The 20556-nt window shown below is 34.9% G+C and overlaps 1 protein-coding gene across 1 annotated transcript; it reads right to left on the bottom strand.

The window, feature by feature from the left end:
- Window positions 1-8073: 8073 nt before the first annotated feature.
- On the bottom strand, window positions 8074-9209 carry LOC112906156. Its single transcript, XM_025979898.1, has one exon. It carries the CDS (start codon window positions 9073-9075, stop codon window positions 8074-8076), a length of 1002 nt encoding a protein of 333 aa, XP_025835683.1. The 5' UTR covers window positions 9076-9209.
- Window positions 9210-20556: the final 11347 nt, after the last annotated feature.

The following is a 20556-nucleotide window of genomic DNA, read 5'->3' as shown; positions in this document are numbered from 1 at the left end:
CAAACACGTTATACTTCGTTGACTGTTTATTGTAAGATTCATGACCGCACTAACTTTATAAATATATAGGGTTTAGCCTGAGGAGGGTCAATGATTAAAATAATAAATAACAATAATTAATTAAAAACAACCACAGATGTACATAAAGGCAATCACAAATTAAAATCTAAAATACCAGTTAGCTAATTGGACAGAAGTTTCCGGCTCGGTCCCAGCTAATTGATGCCGGTGCGATTCGGACATCGTAGTCAATGAAGGTGTGATACATTTCGACGGAAATGGTGATAAGCGTTTTGCGGTCGTTGATACGTAGTTTTTTACGAGCTTCGACCGTTTCCTTGGGTATTGTCCCCCTTGTTCCTATTACGACTGATAGGACTTCTCCAACATCAGCTCCTACCCTCTGCTGGAGGACAGATAGTAGCGGAGCATACTTCAGGTTTGAGTACAACCCTTCCAGATAGCTGAAATGTGGATTCTTTTGATACTACTACCTGTTGGTCTCCTTTTATTTTTTCGGTCATACCGAGATCCTTTATCTCGTCATACCTGCGGATCCTCTGGGATTTTGTATGGACGCACTCATCCAAGATGTGGCCAAGCGTCTCCAACGTGGACACACATCTACTATCCGCCTGGGGCTTCGCTCATCACCCTAGGAACTTTGATGACTTTAGGAGCTTTGGGATAAGAAGTCATGCATTGGTAATAGCGTAAGAGACTTAACCGACTTTGCGAGACCAGCGAAGCTCATCTTGTGAGCTCTTCTTTCTTGGCCCTTCGCTTGAAGATATCGAGATCTCTCACATCTCGTAAGGGCCAATTCACTCTCGCAGATCAAGTCAGACTTTTCGAGACGTTTTACCAAGCCTGTCCCGTCTGCAAGAGCTCGAATAATGGGGTCTGTTCCGTTAAGAAAAAGTATCCCGCCTTCAAGCTGGACCTTATCACAACCACCTTCAGCTTGGGAAAACCTAGTTCCCCGGCTCTCTTGCCGCAATATGTAAGACTATCAGCTACTGATTGCTGCAAGTGGTAAATGTCTCCTATCACTACCGTTAGCTCCTGGTCAAGCTACCTGTTAGCTGTGACTGGCAGAACTGCCAGCACCAGTCTATAAAGGTGGTGTGGGACTAGGTACATGGACTCATTAACTCTGCGTTCTGGTTTGGTTTGAGGGACAACTTCTTGACTCTATCAAGGGTTTCCCTCATGCCCCCCTGAGGCCCTCAATCGTTACACCAACCCATGGATATATTTTCTTACCCAGATAGATGAGGTTGGTCTCCGTGTCCGCAAACGACATGACCTCTCACCTGACAGGGTCAGCCGAGGATCTGCTATGTACCAGGAGTCTTTAGTGGTTTTGATGTGGAAGCAGGCACACTTGGGCGCCGATATTTTCATACCCAATCCGTTCAGGTATGCCTCCACATCACTTAGTAATTAACTGGCTTGTTGTACCTTGGTCGCAACCAAAATTAAGGATAGACCTTTCCGCCGCAGTGCTTTCCAAATAACACTATGGGGAAAGCTTTGCTGATGTACAGCTGCACTGCGACCAGACCTGTGTTACCTTTCGAGTGCCGCAGCAACTCTTTAAGGATGTGCACATTAATGAAGCACCCCATTTCCTACACGAATCCCTCTTGGCGAGGTGTGAACCGTACGTGGACCCTCAACTTCTGGTCGATTATTCCCCAGTATAACCAACTTAGAAGTGAACAGACTGTAACCGGTCTGTAAGAGTCTACTTTGTTGCCTTGTTGCCGTCTTGGCATAATATAGATGAAAAATTTTGTATTTTGTTTGCAGACTATTATTAGTATAATTTACATTAACCAAGTATTTGGAAAAAAAATCGGAACCGATTATGCCGTCAATTTCTAAATTTGACTTTGGTACGAAGTGAAATTTGATGAATAATTTTGGATCTTCTAAAAATGTATTCAATGTTCTTAACGTCTGAAATGGAATTTAAACCATTTAGGGTGTGAATTTCTCTAGTATCAGGTTTGGGGAATTTTTTTGAAAAACGTAGAACCAAAACACATGCACTACTATCTATTAACAGCTTACACGTTTTTCCTGAAATATTTACTTTTTTTAAAAGGGAGTGTTCTATAGCCTTCTAGAGTGTTCATTGAAAAGGGCGAATAACAGTGATTACTATGAGGAGTGGAAGGACTTCATCTTATTCGGAATCGGTGCCTTTGCCCTGCGATTTCTGACAAGTTTAAATTGTTGATGTTAATTTCATTTTCGGATTCGGACTCTTTTATGTCGGTTACGTTTCGTTTGTTAGGTTTCGATTCAGAAAATTTGTTTTTATACTTGAAGCAATTTTTTTTTTAATGACCTATTCATTTACAGAAACAACAAGAGATTTGGTTATTGTGACGATTACACTACTAGTCGTGGGCTGTGGTTCCTATTTTACTTTAAAACTTTTATGAGGGTAGTTTACTAATTTACTTTTATGCTTTTTATATTTATTAATGTCATGTCTGTGTTGTTCTGTACAACGGAATTTTATTATCTGCTTAAATTGCAGACAGTGATCGAAAGCTGACTGTAAATTTTCTGATTGATTTTGCAAGGCTAAGTTAGATATTTCCGGGCTTAATTTCCTAATAAAACGACCTAAGTTCTTTGAAATTACTTCTTTAGTCTCTTTTGGTTTAGTTTGCGAAACGGTTGTACTTAAAACTAAGTCTCTAAGCGGGGCGATTCTATAATATAATTCTCTTACAGATTTAAAGTTGTTGTTACTTAAGGTGAACATCTCCCAAATGGCATGTTCGGAAGATTTTTCAGCTATATATAAGGAGTCAAAAACGAAAATTAAATCATCGACATTATGAAGCAATCAATTAATAACAGCTTTTAAGGCGTTACCTTTAAGCTTACTAAAAATAATTGTATCTAAGATTTGCTTTTGTTCTCCCGAGCATTTACTTTGTAACCCAGTTACCGTTTTCTTAAAAGTATCGTATTTTACCGAATTTATACCACCGTCAAACTTAGGTATAGCATCTAGCATTAACTTAAAAAGTTGATTATCTAACGGCATTTCTAGAGAATCTTCTAAATTGTCTGAATCTTGTTCAGTCTTAAATAAATTTAGCAACGCAATTTTGACTAACTAGTTTAACAAGAACAAACGAATTCATTCAAATTAAAGGGACAGGGGTAAGAGATAGAAATAGGAAACTCGTCAAGAGGTTAAAATTTCACCAACTTTTACTATTCCTGCCTAATTCCCGAAGAGTTTTTCGAAAGGATCCTTGTTTACCCACGATGCCCTCGACTCGTGCGATTTGGGTTGAAAAGGAGCGGCCTTCTGGACGTGAAGATTTGACGGATTGGTTTGATATCCTCGTAGTCAACTTTTCACGTGGACTGCTTCCTCTTTGGAGATGATTTCCCTGAGCAAGGAGTATCAGGAGCTGATTTCTGCTTGCAGAATCTTCTTCGATGCCACAGCTTTTCTTCTTCTGCTGATTCTTGGACTCACGAAAATGTGTGAATCCTACTGACTGCGCCAATTGTTAAGTCCGTAATCGTTATAGTTCAAAATAAATTTGGAAACGAACTAAATAGTTTCTCTCACAAAGTCAATAGACTTAGACACAGTTTATTGGCGAGACCGATAACTCGAAGTGAAACACCACTTAAATAGTAACTATTCAGAATTAAAGTTTCAATTTTAATAATGATTACTATTAGTATTTTTGGAGTAATGGGGATTTGAAATAAGCTACCACGTTCAGTACTGAAGTTTATTCAAAATCATTGGTTGTTATTATTATTAATCTCCAGATTCTTAATACACTGAATATTAAAATATGCATTAAAATATAAAAGTAAAATAATTTCTTATCAACTAATCGGTAGGTACATTACACCTCCTCCCTTAGGGAAATTGAAGGGTTATGATTAGGTATAATCCTTCAATTTCGCAATGCGAGCAGTTCTCCTTAATGGAGTTTCTGATTCGTTAGAAGAACAAGCCTCCGCAGTACCCATTTTATTCAATTCTACTTCAAAACTAGCATGCCTACTTGTTTTTCTTTTGTAAAGATTGGATGTAAGACAATTGGTTAAACTGGTACATGTCGAAGTTCCATGATTGTGTCTATTATTCTTAAAACACCTTTTTCTAAGTCTTATAATAACAATATAATTTGTCGGTTCAATTCTTTCCACAAAAGTTTTTGACGTTATTTTATCAGCATTATCGTTTATCTGATTGAGTTTTACACAGGCAGTATCTAAAGATTCTCTATCCAGACTGTTAATTTGAAAAGGCAATATTTTTAAATCTGTGGTTTTATTATTTTTAAAAGATAGTTTGAATGAATTCGACACCACGTACGGCATTAATTTCAATCATGCAATTAATAAATTGACTATGGGAGATAGCGAATTGGTAATTGATGATGACAGTAACATAAAAATAAAGAATGTTCTATTCCGTGGAACACCAGGTTTATTTGAATTAATATTCAAAAGAACACCTACCGGTTACAAAAAACATGACTTAAAAAATTATAAAGAGATATTAGAATTAACAAACGCGCATCGACGTGATTTTAGCCCAAAAAAACGAATAAAAGCGGGGAGATCTTTTAAATATACCGAAATAATACAGCCACTATTTCGAACTCATACAAGATTACCAAGATACCTGTCTAGTAAACAAAGAAGTAAAAACAGTGCCAAAGGACTAAAATTAAACATGGTATATAACGAGAAACCTATCGAGTATGTTTATTTTGACGACATTAATGAAATAGTTGACCGACTGAGGTTGCTTTTAGCTTCGGAAGCAGCCGGCAATCATTCTCATACAAATGAAATAGCGTCGATAATTTCTGAATTGAGGGAGGCGGGGTTGATTATTTAAAACGAATAAATTACCCTGCTTTGTATTTGACATACAGTAGTAGGTTAAAACCAATGCTAGAATGAGCGTAAACAAATTCGGTCAGTCAAAATGCTCTACGGATATTGCCGGTGGTGGTGGACCAATGTCATCAACAGTAAATTTTAATAAAATTACANATATATATATATATACAAGAGAGAGAGTATACGACACTAGTCGTGAATCACAACCTTGTTTCGTAGGTTTAAAATTATCGTTAAATTCTGTAATACCGCTCGCAAAAGATCTTTTAGCCGAAAACGTACACTATTTACTGGCCGTAAGACTTAATCAAGATTGCATTGAACATTTATTAGGGAATATACGTCGCCCATTATAGGAAGTTATCAGACGATTTGTTGCTGACGTTGAACCCCAAACGTCAACTACAATTGACGTTTTACAAGCCATGTGGATGATTGCCAAAGCTTGGAATTTAGTCATTGAAAGGACCATTGCAATCTGCTTCATGAAAAATGGATTTAAAGTTACATGCAAAGATGGGGAAAACGACTTACCACTCGCAGAACTTGCTAAAACTTGGAAAAGAGTTTAAGAAGTGGAGAGAGAGAGAAGTATTTATATGTAAGATTTCAGATTCTTTAATAATAAATCAATGAAACGAGCTGTGTCAAATGTTTAGTTGCATAACAAAATCTACAGAAGTTAGTTGCAAAAAAACTTTCAGTTAAACCCATAATTGCATTAACACCCAAATTATCTCCTAATACAAATGCTACCGAGAACCATACATGAACATCACCGCTTTCTGTTGAAATATTAATTCCATGTTCTTCTAATTGCCTACAACTCTCTATAATTTTAGCGAAGATAACACAATTTCCGAAAGTTTCTCTGTGCTTGGAGTAATGCAATTGAAGCAAGAATATATTTTCTAACTGTGAAGCAAACTGCGGCGGTAAACAGCCCAAAACAAAATAGGTGGCTCCAATTTTGTAAATACCAGCATGTGATCCTAATGGATTATTTATTTCAAATTCATCAAAATAAATGAATATAGGCAAAATTAACTTATTTTCCTCATTACGTTTCAAGTCGGCCCAAATGCTACCTACATTAGAAAGATTAGAAATAAAATATGAAATTGTTCGAAGAACATTCGGAATATATACGTTTTCGATACTTATAGGTAAAGGGTATTTTGCTAAGGAAGGAAGGGACGGAAGAGTTTTGGTTATTTCTTTCAAAAATTGTTCCGACGTAATAATGCAAGGGTGTAGTACATTATCTCCAGCAAATAACGCAAACAGTGGGGCTGCTGATTTATCGAAATATTTGAATCAGTATCCGCCATTAGCAAGAGGTATTTTTAAAAGATAGTTTGAATGAATTCGACACCACGTACGATATTAATTTCAATCATGCAGTTAATAAATTGACTATGGGAGATAGTGGATTGGTAATTGATGATGACAGTAAGGTAAAAATAAAGAATGTCCTCTTCCGTGGAACACCCGGTTTATTTAAATTAATATTCAAAAGAGCACCTACCGGTTACAAAAAACACGACTTAAAAAAAAAACGAATAAGAGTGAGGAGATCTTTTAAATATGCCGAAATAATACAGTCATTATTTCGAACTCATTTACTAACACCTAATACAAGATTATCAAGATACGTGATTAGTAAACAAAGAAGTAAAAACGGTGCCTAAGGACTAAAATTAAACATGGTATATAACGAGAAACCTATAGAGTATGATTAGTAATTTTATTATCTGCTTAAATTGCAGACAGTGATCGAAAGCTGACTGTAAATTTTCTGATTGATTTTGCAAGGCTAAGTTAGATATTTCCGGGCTTAATTTCCTAATAAAACGACCTAAGTTCTTTGAAATTACTTCTTTAGTCTCTTTTGGTTTAGTTTGCGAAACGGTTGTACTTAAAACTAAGTCTCTAAGCGGGGCGATTCTATAATATAATTCTCTTACAGATTTAAAGTTGTTGTTACTTAAGGTGAACATCTCCCAAATGGCATGTTCGGAAGATTTTTCAGCTATATATAAGGAGTCAAAAACGAAAATTAAATCATCGACATTATGAAGCAATCAATTAATAACAGCTTTTAAGGCGTTACCTTTAAGCTTACTAAAAATAATTGTATCTAAGATTTGCTTTTGTTCTCCCGAGCATTTACTTTGTAACCCAGTTACCGTTTTCTTAAAAGTATCGTATTTTACCGAATTTATACCACCGTCAAACTTAGGTTGGGATAATATTTACGACTACTGACACTGTGTTAGTAGCGTAACAGCTGTCCAGATGTGGTGTATTGAAGTGCGCTTCGGCGAAGCTCTGCAGGTCCTGTTTTCCTCAGCTTCTGATTCTCGGGCTGATTGCTTTGTTTCCGCAGACGTGGTGTTGATTTTATGATCTCTTGTCTTCGTCGCCAAATTTTGTTACGTACGGAAGATTGAGAGATGATTTTAGACGTCTTCAGACTTGCTTCAGCACACACGCAACAATAGTTTAGTTCTTGGTTCAATTGATTACGATGAACACGTAAATTTATCAGTTTATGGTGATTAAAATAAGAATAGAACACCTATTTAAGTTATATTAACTTTGTTTATTCCACGGATGAGTTAGCCTACGGCAACATTTACTTAAGTAAACAAACACGTTATACTTCGTTGACTGTTTATTGTAAGATTCATGACCGCACTAACTTTATAAATATATAGGGTTTAGCCTGAGGAGGGTCAATGATTAAAATAATAAATAACAATAATTAATTAAAAACAACCACAGATGTACATAAAGGCAATCACAAATTAAAATCTAAAATACCAGTTAGCTAATTGGACAGAAGTTTCCGGCCCGGTCCCAGCTAATTGATGCCGGTGCGATTCGGACATCGTAGTCAATGAAGGTGTGATACATTTCGACGGAAATGGTGATAAGCGTTTTGCGGTCGTTGATACGTAGTTTTTTACGAGCTTCGACCGTTTCCTTGGGTATTGTCCCCCTTGTTCCTATTACGACTGATAGGACTTCTCCAACATCAGCTCCTACCCTCTGCTGGAGGACAGATAGTAGCGGAGCATACTTCAGGTTTGAGTACAACCCTTCCAGATAGCTGAAATGTGGATTCTTTTGATACTACTACCTGTTGGTCTCCTTTTATTTTTTNCCTTCATAGATGTCGTGCATAACATCACAGGTCATGTTAGAAGTAATATGAAAATTAGACAAACTGTTCCATATACAATTTTCTTTAATGCCATTTGATAATGTTTTAACATCAGACGTATATTTTTCTCTGGTCCGTATCAATGATTCGTCCTCTCTTAACTGAGTTTGTGTCAAATGTTTAGTTGCATAACAAAATCTACAGAAGTTAGTTGCAGAAAAACTTTCAGTTAAACCCATTATTGCATTAACACCCAAATTATCTCCTAATACAAATGCTACCGAGAACCATACATGAACATCACCGCTTTCTGTTGAAATATTAATTCCATGTTCTTCTAATTGCCTACAACTCTCTATAATTTTAGCGAAGATAACAGAATTTCCGAAAGTTTTTCTATCCTCGGAGTAATGCAACTGAAGCAAGAATATATTTTCTAGTTGTGATGCAAACTGCGGCGGTAAACAGCCCAAAACAAAATAGGTGGCTCCAATTTTGTAAATACCAGCATGTGATCCTAATGGATTATTTATTTCAAATTCATCAAAATAAATGAATATAGGCAAAATTAACTTATTTTCCTCATTATGTTTCATGTCGGCCCATAATGCACTTTGCATTATATTACAAATGCTACCTACATTAGAAAGATTAGAAATAAAACATGAAATTGTTCGAAAAACATTCGGAATTTGAAGAAATGCTTGCAACGTTTTTTCTATAGGAACATACTGAATATGGGACTCTACTATATCTAATATGGTTCTTTGTTTTATTCTCTTATCGTTTTCTCTTGTTCCAATAAGCAAACTTTCTACTGGGATAAATGCACTACTGCGCTTAAAAAAATCAAAACGTTTCCATTCTGTACGTAAATTACTAAACATGTTCTGAAAACAACTGATCATTTTTTTAATTTCTTCTTTTACTTCTAAATTGTCAACATTGGAGGTTACTTTATTTTCTAACATACTTAAAGGTTCGCAAATCATCGAAGTAACGTCTTGAATAATGTTATGAACTGCATTTCTGTTAACAGAGTATCTACTATAAAGTTTTGACACAAAGGAAACTGAAGACGATGCAATACATTTATAAAAACACTCGAAAGTAATGTCTTCTTTGTGCTCAGGTTTGAAATTAATAGGTTCATCGTATATAGAAGAAACTTGTTCGTACTGAGAACTGTTACACTTATCTTTGTTTTCTGATTACGAGTATTCAACACGAGTTTTAAAATCATTTTTATGTTTTCGCAGGAAGTGAACTTTGTAAGTATTGTAATGTTCGTGGGTTTAACAAAACTAACTCTTAAGACTCACAACGACAAAAACCATTTATTTACACAAATTATTAAAGAACTTCAAAACACTATTAAATTATTACTAACTTGGGTGATGGATTACTGTATTTATTTACAGTACTGTTGATATATCACTATTCACTGCGCTGTCAATTTATTTCTAGATTCACTTCTGCAACGGTCAATTTATTTCTACTCTTTTCGGCGATCGCCTCTTCCTTTAAATACTCCCTTCTTCCTTTCGGGAACCTTCTCGAGCCGTCCGGAAAAGTTTCTTTTTCTTTGAACTGTTTAATTGCTTTCTCAGAACGCAGGTACGACACACACATTTACAANTATCAAAACTAAATTATTTAAAGCACTTCATTATAGAGGTTCATATCGGTGGATAGACGTAATTGATGACGTTGTCAATGAATACAACGGTACCATACATAGAACAATAAATATGACACCATCGAAAGCGATAAAAAAACAAAATGAAAAGTACTTGCTTATCATATCAGTCTCGCGTTGATCATGCCCACGTGTGAGGTGAACGAAACACGTGTCCGCTCATATAAAATTATTTGTGGTAATTAGGGGTGAGTATTTCTTTTAATTTTTTAATTAATGAAATGAAGTAATTTACTTACGTTTTCCAAACTACCTGCACTGCAATAATGGTCTGTAAGTAAAATAAATACTGATCAATGTTGCATTTGTGAAAAATGAGATAATATGTTACTTACACTTTGTAGAACTAGTATTGGTCCTTGAAGTTTGTAGTAGTAATCATAACCCACCCTGCCCCCCAAAAACGAGAATGGGGGACAAGGAGGTGCCAATGCCGACTCCAAAACGAAGAGTGGCATATTCTGAAACAAAACGTTTTTGTATTTAAAATTCTTGATAATAAAATATTTTTAAGCATGCAGTAAAATATTTTTAAAGCATACAGCAAAATAAAGTAAAGTGAAGTTAAATTTTCATTAATCACATAAATGCTAAATTTAAAAGTTTTCATAATGAAATATTTTTAAAGCATGCAGTAAAATAAAATAAAACTTACTTGTAATTGAATTGGCAAAAATTGATACAAAATTGCAGCATCCTGCAGCTCTTCATTACACATGAGGATGCCCGGCATTTTTTCTTTTTTAATTATTTTATACAAATACAGACTAATGTCAAATTAAAATCTGAGCTGTTGTTTAAAAATTGCGTTGTTATATGCATATGAGCAGCATGTTTATCATCGATATACGAATTATTAATATGAGACTTGTTGATAACTACCATTAATGTGTTACCGAAAAATGCATTATTAGATTAATGAATTACCTTTTACCATCGATGTATGAATTCTTCATGTGAAACTTGTTGATAGCAATAATTAATGCTTTTTACAGTGCTCAAGATGTTTGTCATCGATTTCGAATTCATAATGCAAGACTTGCTGATAACAGCAATTAATACTTTTAGTGTGCAATTGTAATACTATCTGTAGTAAGAACAAAATTTAAACTTACCTCTAATGGATACCTACAGGGGTGGGTGACAACACACTTTTCCGATTTATTTTCAATGGTTCCTTTCTTTCAACGAAATAGCTATTGTGAACAAGGATTATAGAGAGAGAGAGACATAAAAGAAAGAGAAAGAAGGAGAATATGTTTTTTAATAAAACAAACAAATTAACAAGTTACAGATCAGTCATATTTTGTACATTAAAACGAAAACATGGTTGCATTAATAACCATTACAGCTATTGCTACAATTTATAATGGGTCTTTATTTATTTCAAGACCATGCGATGCTCTATATGCATTCACTTGTTTTCAAAACAGTAGTGCTCAATTAATGCCTTGCCCCTGGCCAAATAATTGGAGTAGAGTTTCCCCATCGTATGATTTGTACAACTTTTATGCGTTTGAAGACAAACAAGTTTTAGGAAATAACGTTCAGATACGCTACTTTCTAAAAAATGGAACCTATGCAGACACTCAGTGGATTCATCTTGCATCAGAAATTACACCCCAGAAATGTTTACCGGTACCAGTTGATTTCTCGTGGAATATAAATTATTATCTATTGTTAATAATAGCAATTCTTTCTGCTAAAATTGTCACTCTCATTATTTGTAATTTGTATACATTATTCATTAAGTACCGTGGGACAATAGAATTATACGCAAATTCTTAAAAGTAATAACACACACGCACTGTTATGTGCTTATCTATATAGCATATAAAATGTATATTATATAGCACATTGTTTAGAGGTCGGCTTCAAGAAATATGTAATACATAACAAGGTTGAAAATACTAATGATAGTGAATTAGGAACCAGAATGTTCTAGAAGAAAGTAAAAAAAATAAATATATATAAAAAATACTAATATCAATTAGTAATCAGGAATGTTCTAGAAAAAAATAAGTAAAAACAAAGGAGTGTATGTTGAAATTTTAAGTATAAATAGGACAAGCGATGTTTTTTTTTGTTATTACAATAGTTGTACGTAGTAGGTACTGTGTGCGTATGTGTGTTTCTGCACTCTTTTCTTATTGTGCTATTGAACAAGTACTATAATTAGTTTTTTAATTATGTCATCATCATCATCTAATGAAGGTAATGCTTCTTTGGAATTTATCAACAAGGTCGGGTTATGTGAACTAGCGAAACCAATTCTACATGTAAAAGATATGGTTATAGATAAACCATATCCAATTGTATGCTTGTTACGAAAAAAAACTCGTCACGGTGAGGTCATTGTTGCTGAAACTGAAGATAATATCATATATTTACCTAAGCGATTGAATGAAGCTTTCACTGATGATCGATTTGAGGAAATGCACAAATTGNACTAACTACTATAACTGATAAGACGGAGGTTTTATACCGGTTTTAGTTTACCATTCTCTAGACGTCATGATCAAAAGTCTCTAAATTTCACTAATTATCAAAAGTTAAATATTACAAGAAATATCGAAGTTACACATTATTTCTTAAATGAATATAAACAAGAAGAATAAATGTTGTTGTCTCTAACGGAAATCGATGTTTGCTTATGTTTACTTAATTTTAGCTTAATATTTAATATTCCCAAGATAATGATTATTAAAGTTGCTATACAGGGTGAACACAAATTGAGTTGGTATCTAACAATACATTCATAAAAACACTCGAAAGTAATGTCTTCTTTGTGCTCAGGTTTGAAATTAATAGGTTCATCGTATATAGAAGAAACTTCAAACTGAGAACTGTTACACTTATCTTTGTTTTCTGATTACGAGTATTCAACACGAGTTTTAAAATCATTTTTATGTTTTCGCAGGAAGTGAACTTTGTAAGTATTGTAATGTTCGTGGGTTTAACAAAACTAACTCTTAAGACTCACAACGACAAAAACCATTTATTTACACAAATTATTAAAGAACTTCAAAACACTATTAAATTATTACTAACTTGGGTGATGGATTACTGTATTTATTTACAGTACTGTTGATATATCACTATTCACTGCGCTGTCAATTTATTTCTAGATTCACTTCTGCAACGGTCAATTTATTTCTACTCTTTTCGGCGATCGCCTCTTCCTTTAAATACTCCCTTCTTCCTTTCGGGAACCTTCTCGAGCCGTCCGGAAAAGTTTCTTTTTCTTTGAACTGTTTAATTGCTTTCTCAGAACGCAGGTACGACACACACATTTACAAATACGGCGCACATGAAGAAAGGCGCCCGCGGCTAGTCGGCGAATCGATAAGCCACAAAGACACAGTATGCCCGATCGCACACAAACACGCTCGCTATATACAGTTTGAAAAGTCAGAAAACAAGTAGCCTGTTCGCAGGAAAATGTTTTACAAAATCTGTGCTTTATTTTTAAATAGGTAGAAAGTTTGAAAATTTTATCAAATTGAACTGAACAAAATGGGCATAAAATCATTATTTTTGATGATCAATTCAACAATTTCATTTTTATTGTTGTGTGATAGTTCACTCAGTAATGTATACCCTTATGGTATCTTTTTATCCCACTGAGTAGTTATTTTATAAATATGGTGTTGAAGTAACAACCATATATGCTCTGATTCAGCAGGGTATTCCGTGGAAGGCTTTTAAACACTGTAAAACAGAGGTTTCCAGATATATAAAAGTATCAATTACTAGGTAGGATTCAGAAATGTTTGATAATGTAGAACCAACAACCATAATGTATGGTTGAACGTGATTTGTAAAGTGTGTTTCCTTAATTTTTGTTAATATTGAGTTTTGAATATCTCCTGGTATCTAAAAACAAAGGCATGCAACAATAACCTACTCCAAAATTGATTTAATATCGTAGTTGTAGTAGTAGTAAAGATGATGTGTTTTAATTTAAAGGTGTTACTTGTCTTAGGGACATATATCCATTTTAATATACGTAATATACTTTGGTTGTTATATACAGTCATGTCTATCTTCCTTTTTGTACATATGCATGTATAAGTGTGAATAAGTTTATATATATTACAGGTAATTTTGGTGTTGCTGATAGCCAAGTAATCTCAGGTCTATCAGCAATATCAACTACTTACAAAGTGTATTGTTTAAAATTTCAAACGATTCCTGCTGCTGACTTCTGTTCTTTCTTAGTAATTTGGTCAGCGATTGGCAAAGTTTGCTAAAATCTTTAATAAACCGTTTATAATAATCGGCTAATCCAAGAAAAGACTTAATTTTAGAAGGCGATTTTGGTACTGGGAAGTTTTTTACAGCTACTACCTTCTTTGGATCAGGCTTAACTCCATTTTCAGTAATTAAATGACCCAAAATCCATGATCTCGTGTCGGAGAAATTCACATTTGTCAACCTGCAATTTAAGATTAAATTTGGAAAGTTTTTTGAATGATTTACTCAATTTATTATTGTGATTTTCCGAGGTGTCCGCATGAACGACAATATCGTCTAGGTAAACAAAGCTTTTTTATTCGTTCAAACCAGATAGTACCGTGTTCGTTATTCGCTGTTTCATCCTTGTCTGTCGAGTTCATCTTTATTAGGTGGAACCCGGACGCTAAATAGATAGTAGAAAAGTATTTGGAGTGTCCTAACTTGTTTAGAATTTCTATAATATTTGTTGATGGATAGCTATCACCTATTCTTATAGAATTTAGTTTACCATAATCGATGACTACACGTCATTTCTTTTTCTCGGAATAGTCCGCCTTTTTAGGAACTATCCATATATTTTATTGATTTGCATCTTTAAGAGCTTCAGGGTATCGGTAAGGCTTAGTATTGAAAAGGATTTCACTAGTGATATGTATTTCATGCAACATGGCATCCGTAAACGTTAATTAATCACCCTCCAAAAAAAAATAGATCGTTAAATTCGCAACACAAATCAATAATAGTTTGTTTTTCTTCTTCGTTCTTATGCGAGTTACGAATAGTTTTCTTATTTTATTCTATCCTACTCGATTTTTATTTAGCAGTTATGTATTTGACAACTATTATTACTGTTTGGTATTTCTAAAGGTTCTAAATTTACTCGTTGTCGATACCCGAGTAGAAGGTGATTTTTTAAATCTATTCAATCATTAACAGTTTTATTCCTAATTAATGCCCTAGCGTTATCTATTATTGCATTATTTTTATATTCAGGTTTAACTAAAGATACAGCTTTGTCACAATTATCGATGAACTCATGCAATTTAGACTTTGAACCATCAAATTTTATTAGCATCTTTTCAGCTAATTCTAAAGATATACTAATTTGAGCAGAGTTTGTTTCGACGTTAGCAGGCATTTCTGATGGTGTAGGTAACTATGGATACAATTTAGGCGTCACACAATCTCTAAAATAGAATTTGTAATCACAACAGTAGCACCAACGTTATCAGAATTCTCTTCCAGAATTCCTGTTGAAATTTCTTTTGGTCCAATTATTTGGGGTGACCACCGCTGTTCCTTCTTTCCATAGTTGCGAGAAATCTTGCAGTGGTCAGAAGAAGAAAGAGGAGGTAACTTTAAAGATTTCAGTGATTGTGGCTTGTTGAAGGGGTTGTTTCCTAGCTTCCGATATCCACGACCTCGCAACTCTTGATATCCCACTCCTGACACCAATTAATTTTCTTGTAATGGATGTAATGATTACCAGTAGAGAATTGAGAACTGTTTTCGGTAGCACTACTTTACAATTATTTCTTAACACTAAACTTAATTCCAAAGTTAACAACAATGAAGGATTACTAATTTAGTACAGACTTGACGAAATAGTAGATTTAGTATATTTGACGAAATTTAGTAAATTGATTGATTGTCGAATTGTCTCTTACCCATAATCTACCTCTAACTGGTAGCATAGTTTCATCAACACCCGTCAAAAGTATACAAAGCCTTGTAGTTTTATTTTGTAGTTGTTTTGTTTGTCTAATAATTTCCGTATTGTGTGCAGTTTATTTCCTGGTGTAGCGTCATTATTGTCTGCAAAGTAAGTGATTCTTAGCAAAAATTCTAAGCAATTACGGCTCTTTATAGAACAAAGAAAATTTATTTTAAACAAGGAATCTGTAGACCAGTTGTCTGCAAGTTTGGACATTTTGTCTAATCCGATCCCTGCCATAAGGCCCAAAAACTTTCTTATTTGTGATTATGAAGTTGGATTCCACTCACTTATTAGCTGTATCATTTGGTGTCATTTTGTGTCAAGCGGCTTAGTGATTTACTTGACCTACAATAAGCGAAATAATAGTATCATCGACAATAGTTTCTTAAAAACTGCCTAGTGTTTCAGTTGCAAGCAGAGCTGCTATTTCAGGATTTATTTCTGGAGCAAGAGTAAATGGTTGAATCGGTTTTTAGTCCCTTGCAATTGGTCCCCAGTCAAGTTCCGCTATTGGAGTGCACTTGAATGGAGATGTTTCGAGTGTTGACGTGGTTGGGTTTGGGGGATTGTTGATGGGGCGGCCGACTTCGGTTAAGGCTGGGGGTGGTCCGAACTTGCCAATGACGATAGGATCGGCGGAAAGAGTAACATTTTTTGTGACGAAAATGTCAAGGATGTCAGGGAATTGATGGTGGGGGGCAGGGAGGAATGTGGGGTCTGGGGGTGCTTCAACTGCGAGGTTGAAGTCAAGAATTTTGGCAAGAAGGAAGATTACTGTTGGTTTGTCGACAGCCCCAAGAGACGTGTTTGGCGTTGAAATTGCCTGCGACGATAGTTGGAACGCCTGGGGTAAGTAGAAGGGGGAGCTCAGAAAGGTCTCTGTCCGAAGGGGGCCGGTTGGTAACGAAATTTCGATGCCGACGAGTTTGTGGCCAAAGAGATAGGCCTATGCTTTAAAGAATTCCTAACAAGAATGACGACACCGCCGGCACTGCCGTGTTCCTGGTCCCTTCTGTAGGATGAGGAATTTGGGACGAAAAGATTTTTTCGGACAGGTGAGTTTCAGTGATGCAAGTAAAACTGATTGACTTATACTCGAGGAAGTGCTCGAGTTCACTCAGTTTACCTCTAATGCTATGCGCATTCCAGGTAACTATACGAAGAGAAGGGGGCAGTTCTTACTGCCTTGGCGTAGGAATTTTTGGGGGGGTACTACTAAGGTGGTAGCCGGAGGATGGGGGGTATTTCTTGTGCCTTGAGAAGCAACAGGAGGGAAGGGGAGGTCTTTTTGGGAACCTTGGGGCAGCCGCGATAGGTGGCGCGGTGGTTCCATTTGCAGTGGGAGTGGCATCCTTCTTGTTCTTGGATTTGCACTCAGCAGTTATGTGGTTGCGGCCGCAGAAGGCGCAGACCCAGACTGCATAGCAGTAGTGTAATGTAATAATTTCATACAGCAGCGGCATTGAGGAACATCCTTTGTAGCTTTTTTTGCCTCAACTTTGAGGTTGAGGCCAGAGTGTACCAAGATCGTCAAAACTGTCTTGGAATTTGATGCGATCATATCAAGACGGACGAAGACAAGGGGCCAGATTTTATTACCTTTCGACATACGATGGATGCCTTTGATAATAAAGCCTTTGTGGCTAAGTTCGGACTGGATGTCCTCTGTAGGGATTCCTTCGCAGACACCACGGATAACTAAATGAAGGTCACGGTCTTGTTGTAGCTGGTTTGTCGAAAGCTGGACTTTGGATTCGTCTAGGAAAGAGGATAGACGACGAAAATGGTCGATGGAGCTGGGGTAGACTCGAATTGAGTCTTGGGTATTTATTGACCTGCGGGGGGTGCCGTGATTGTCCATGGCACGAAGAATTTTCGGCCGAAGGTACTTTTGATGTATGACGATTGGGGGGAGGGGAGATTTTGGGGTTGGATTTGATGGTTCTAAGTCCGATTCGTTGTCAGAGGAAGAGGATGATTCAGACAGGAAAGGTTGTTGGCGTCGGTGCAATACAGTTACACAACGGTTATTATCGAAAGGAAAATATAAAACAACAGCATGGAATTGAAGAAGTAAAAAGTGAGCGAAAGAGGCTCAGAAAAAACTGTGTGTGTTACGAAAAGCTACCCAATAGTCCTTTGAATACTCCTAATATAAAATAAAAAAGATGTATGTAAGTTTAATTACAAATAAATAATATAAATTATTTCTTGTGTTTTTATTTACGTGATAAAACTTTACACAAGAAAGTATTGGTAGGTAATAATTTTAACAACTAAAAACTGAATAAAAGAGATAAATGTTTATTTATATTTTTTATTATTCAATTACGAGCAAATTACAATGCTTGCAAAGAATATTTTTTGCTGTTAAAATCAAATTCGTCATCATCATACACTTCGACTATTTCCTTTGGTGGCGATTGCGGCTGCTGCTGCACCATCGTTGGACATGGGTTAATCATCCTATTTTCCAATAATTCAATATTTTTTTTGTTACATTTTCCATTTTCTTTTTTCACTTATCGACATCTGCGGTTGTTGCATCACGATTTTGTCTGTTTCTCTTCCATCATTTATCATTAGCCTATCTTCTGTACCATGTTTCACCATTTGCAAACTTTCTCCTTCATCGTCCTTTAAATTAAATGTGTAGTGTTGATATAGATTTCTTAGTATTGGCAATTCATTATCACCCTACACCGCTTATCTTCAATATACAATAGGTAAACTTCCTAATGTTTTAAGCATTGTATGAGCTCTCGGGGTGTATAATAGCTTAACCATTACTTCGTCTTCTGTTTTTTCAATACTTTTAACACCAAATCTATAAATACAAAGAAATTGAGTTTATGAATTCAACGTTTCATTCGTTTAAATGTTACTTATTGTTAATAAAAAGAAAACAAAGTACTTACTTGAACATTTGTTTAGCTGCTACATAGACAGCGTCAGGTGTTACTATCGATGTATCAGTAGATTTCAAAAGTAATGTACACGGTAAATTTGCCATTGCTGTTGTTGTTGTTATTGCTGTTTTTGAGCACTGGAGAACTATGAATAGATGGTTATGAAGACTGGATCAATATATATTAATCATTAATTTTTAAAATTATTTACACAGAATGCACATATAATAAATATATTATCAGTTAAGTAATGAATTCAACGTTTCATTCCTTTAAATAATACTTATTGTTAATAAAAAAGAAAACAATAAAGTACTTACTTGAACATCTGTTTAGCTGCTACATAGACAGCGTCAGGTGTTACTATTTATGTATCAGTAGATTTCAAAAGTAATGTACACGGTACATCTGCCATTGTTGTTGTTATTGTTGTTTTGGTTGTTGAACACTTTAGAACTATGAATAGATGGTTAGGAAGACTGGATCAATATATACTAATCATTAATTTTTAAAATTTGTGTATACAGCTGCATGTATTTTAAAATATGTTAAATTAACAGACAATATCGTACAACAAATGGCGTTTACCGCGCCATTTGTGGTATTTTCTAAAACGCGCTGTTAAGACAGCAGGTAAAAGTTGGCCTGTGTTCTGTCGGAGCTCTCTGCGACGCGCTGAAGAAATCCAACAAGATCGAAATCGCGATCCGCTTCTGGCAGTTTCGACAGAATACAGACCACTGCGAATTATTTTATTCGATTATGGTAACGTGCCTACCACGTTGAAGTTAGCTACGCCGAGATTCGTTTCAGCAAGTAAATATCCATATATTTAAATGGACCTTGTTGGAGCATACGTAACCCTAAAATGAATTATCTTACTACAGATGGCGTTTACCGCGCCATTTGTGGTATTTTCTAACAGACAATAGTCAACCTTTCGCTGCAGGTATCGATTTGAGAAGTGCCTATTGTTACAAAGTTCCTGCCCGTGGTCAAACTCTCGCTGATACTGGAACTAAAATTCAATTACCGATTGATCATTATAGTCGTATTGTTCCACGATCTGGACTAGCCGTCAATCATTCTATAGACGTAGGAGCAGGTGTTATTGACGAAGACTACAGAGGTGAAATTAAGGTACTAGTATTTAATTATTCTAGTAAAGATAGGTAATAGAATACCTTAGTGAATTTCTAAAAAAATATCATATCCAACAATTGTTCATCATTCATTCATTCATCAATACATATAGGTCAAATTGTAGATTTGCATCTTCAGGGATAAAATAATAGACACTTTTTATAATTCGTAATGGAAGCTGATGTTATTCTTAAGGATTTTATTAAGAAAATAGAAAAAGTTGGTATATTAATTAAAACTAAGGATGAATATACGAAATTCATTAAACTTTTAAATAAAAATATTCGGTTAGTAAAAAAACTTATAAAACAGAAAGATAATATTAGAAATAAGCTTCAGTTAGAAACAAATTTGGCAATGTTAAAGTTTTATAAGAATAAATTTAAATATGAACTTGATTCAAATGTGAATAAATCAAAAAAAACTAAAAATAGAAATATACAATGGGTAGACCTAGATTCATGTTTTAGAGGAAGAATTAGAACTGGTAGCATTGTAAATTATAAAATTAAGGAACCGATTAAATTTTTAGATGCAGCCTACAAAAGTTTCGCTTTAAAAGTTAAAAATTCTTTAAGACAGTCTATTTTAAAGGTAAATGCAATCTTTTATGGCAATTTTATAAAACCTCAAAATGGTGAGACTGAAATTAAACACTTTACAACTAGAAATAGCGTTATAGATCACAATTCAAATTTAAAAGATTGGTACAATGAAAACATTAAAAACAAAATATTAACAAAACTAGAAGGATTTCAAGAACGGG

This window comes from Agrilus planipennis, unplaced genomic scaffold, assembly GCF_000699045.2.
Source record: "Agrilus planipennis isolate EAB-ADULT unplaced genomic scaffold, Apla_2.0 scaffold160, whole genome shotgun sequence".
NCBI lineage: Eukaryota > Metazoa > Arthropoda > Insecta > Coleoptera > Buprestidae > Agrilus > Agrilus planipennis.
The sequence above is the reverse complement of the archived record's forward strand: the minus strand, read 5'-3'. Positions and strand labels throughout refer to the sequence as shown.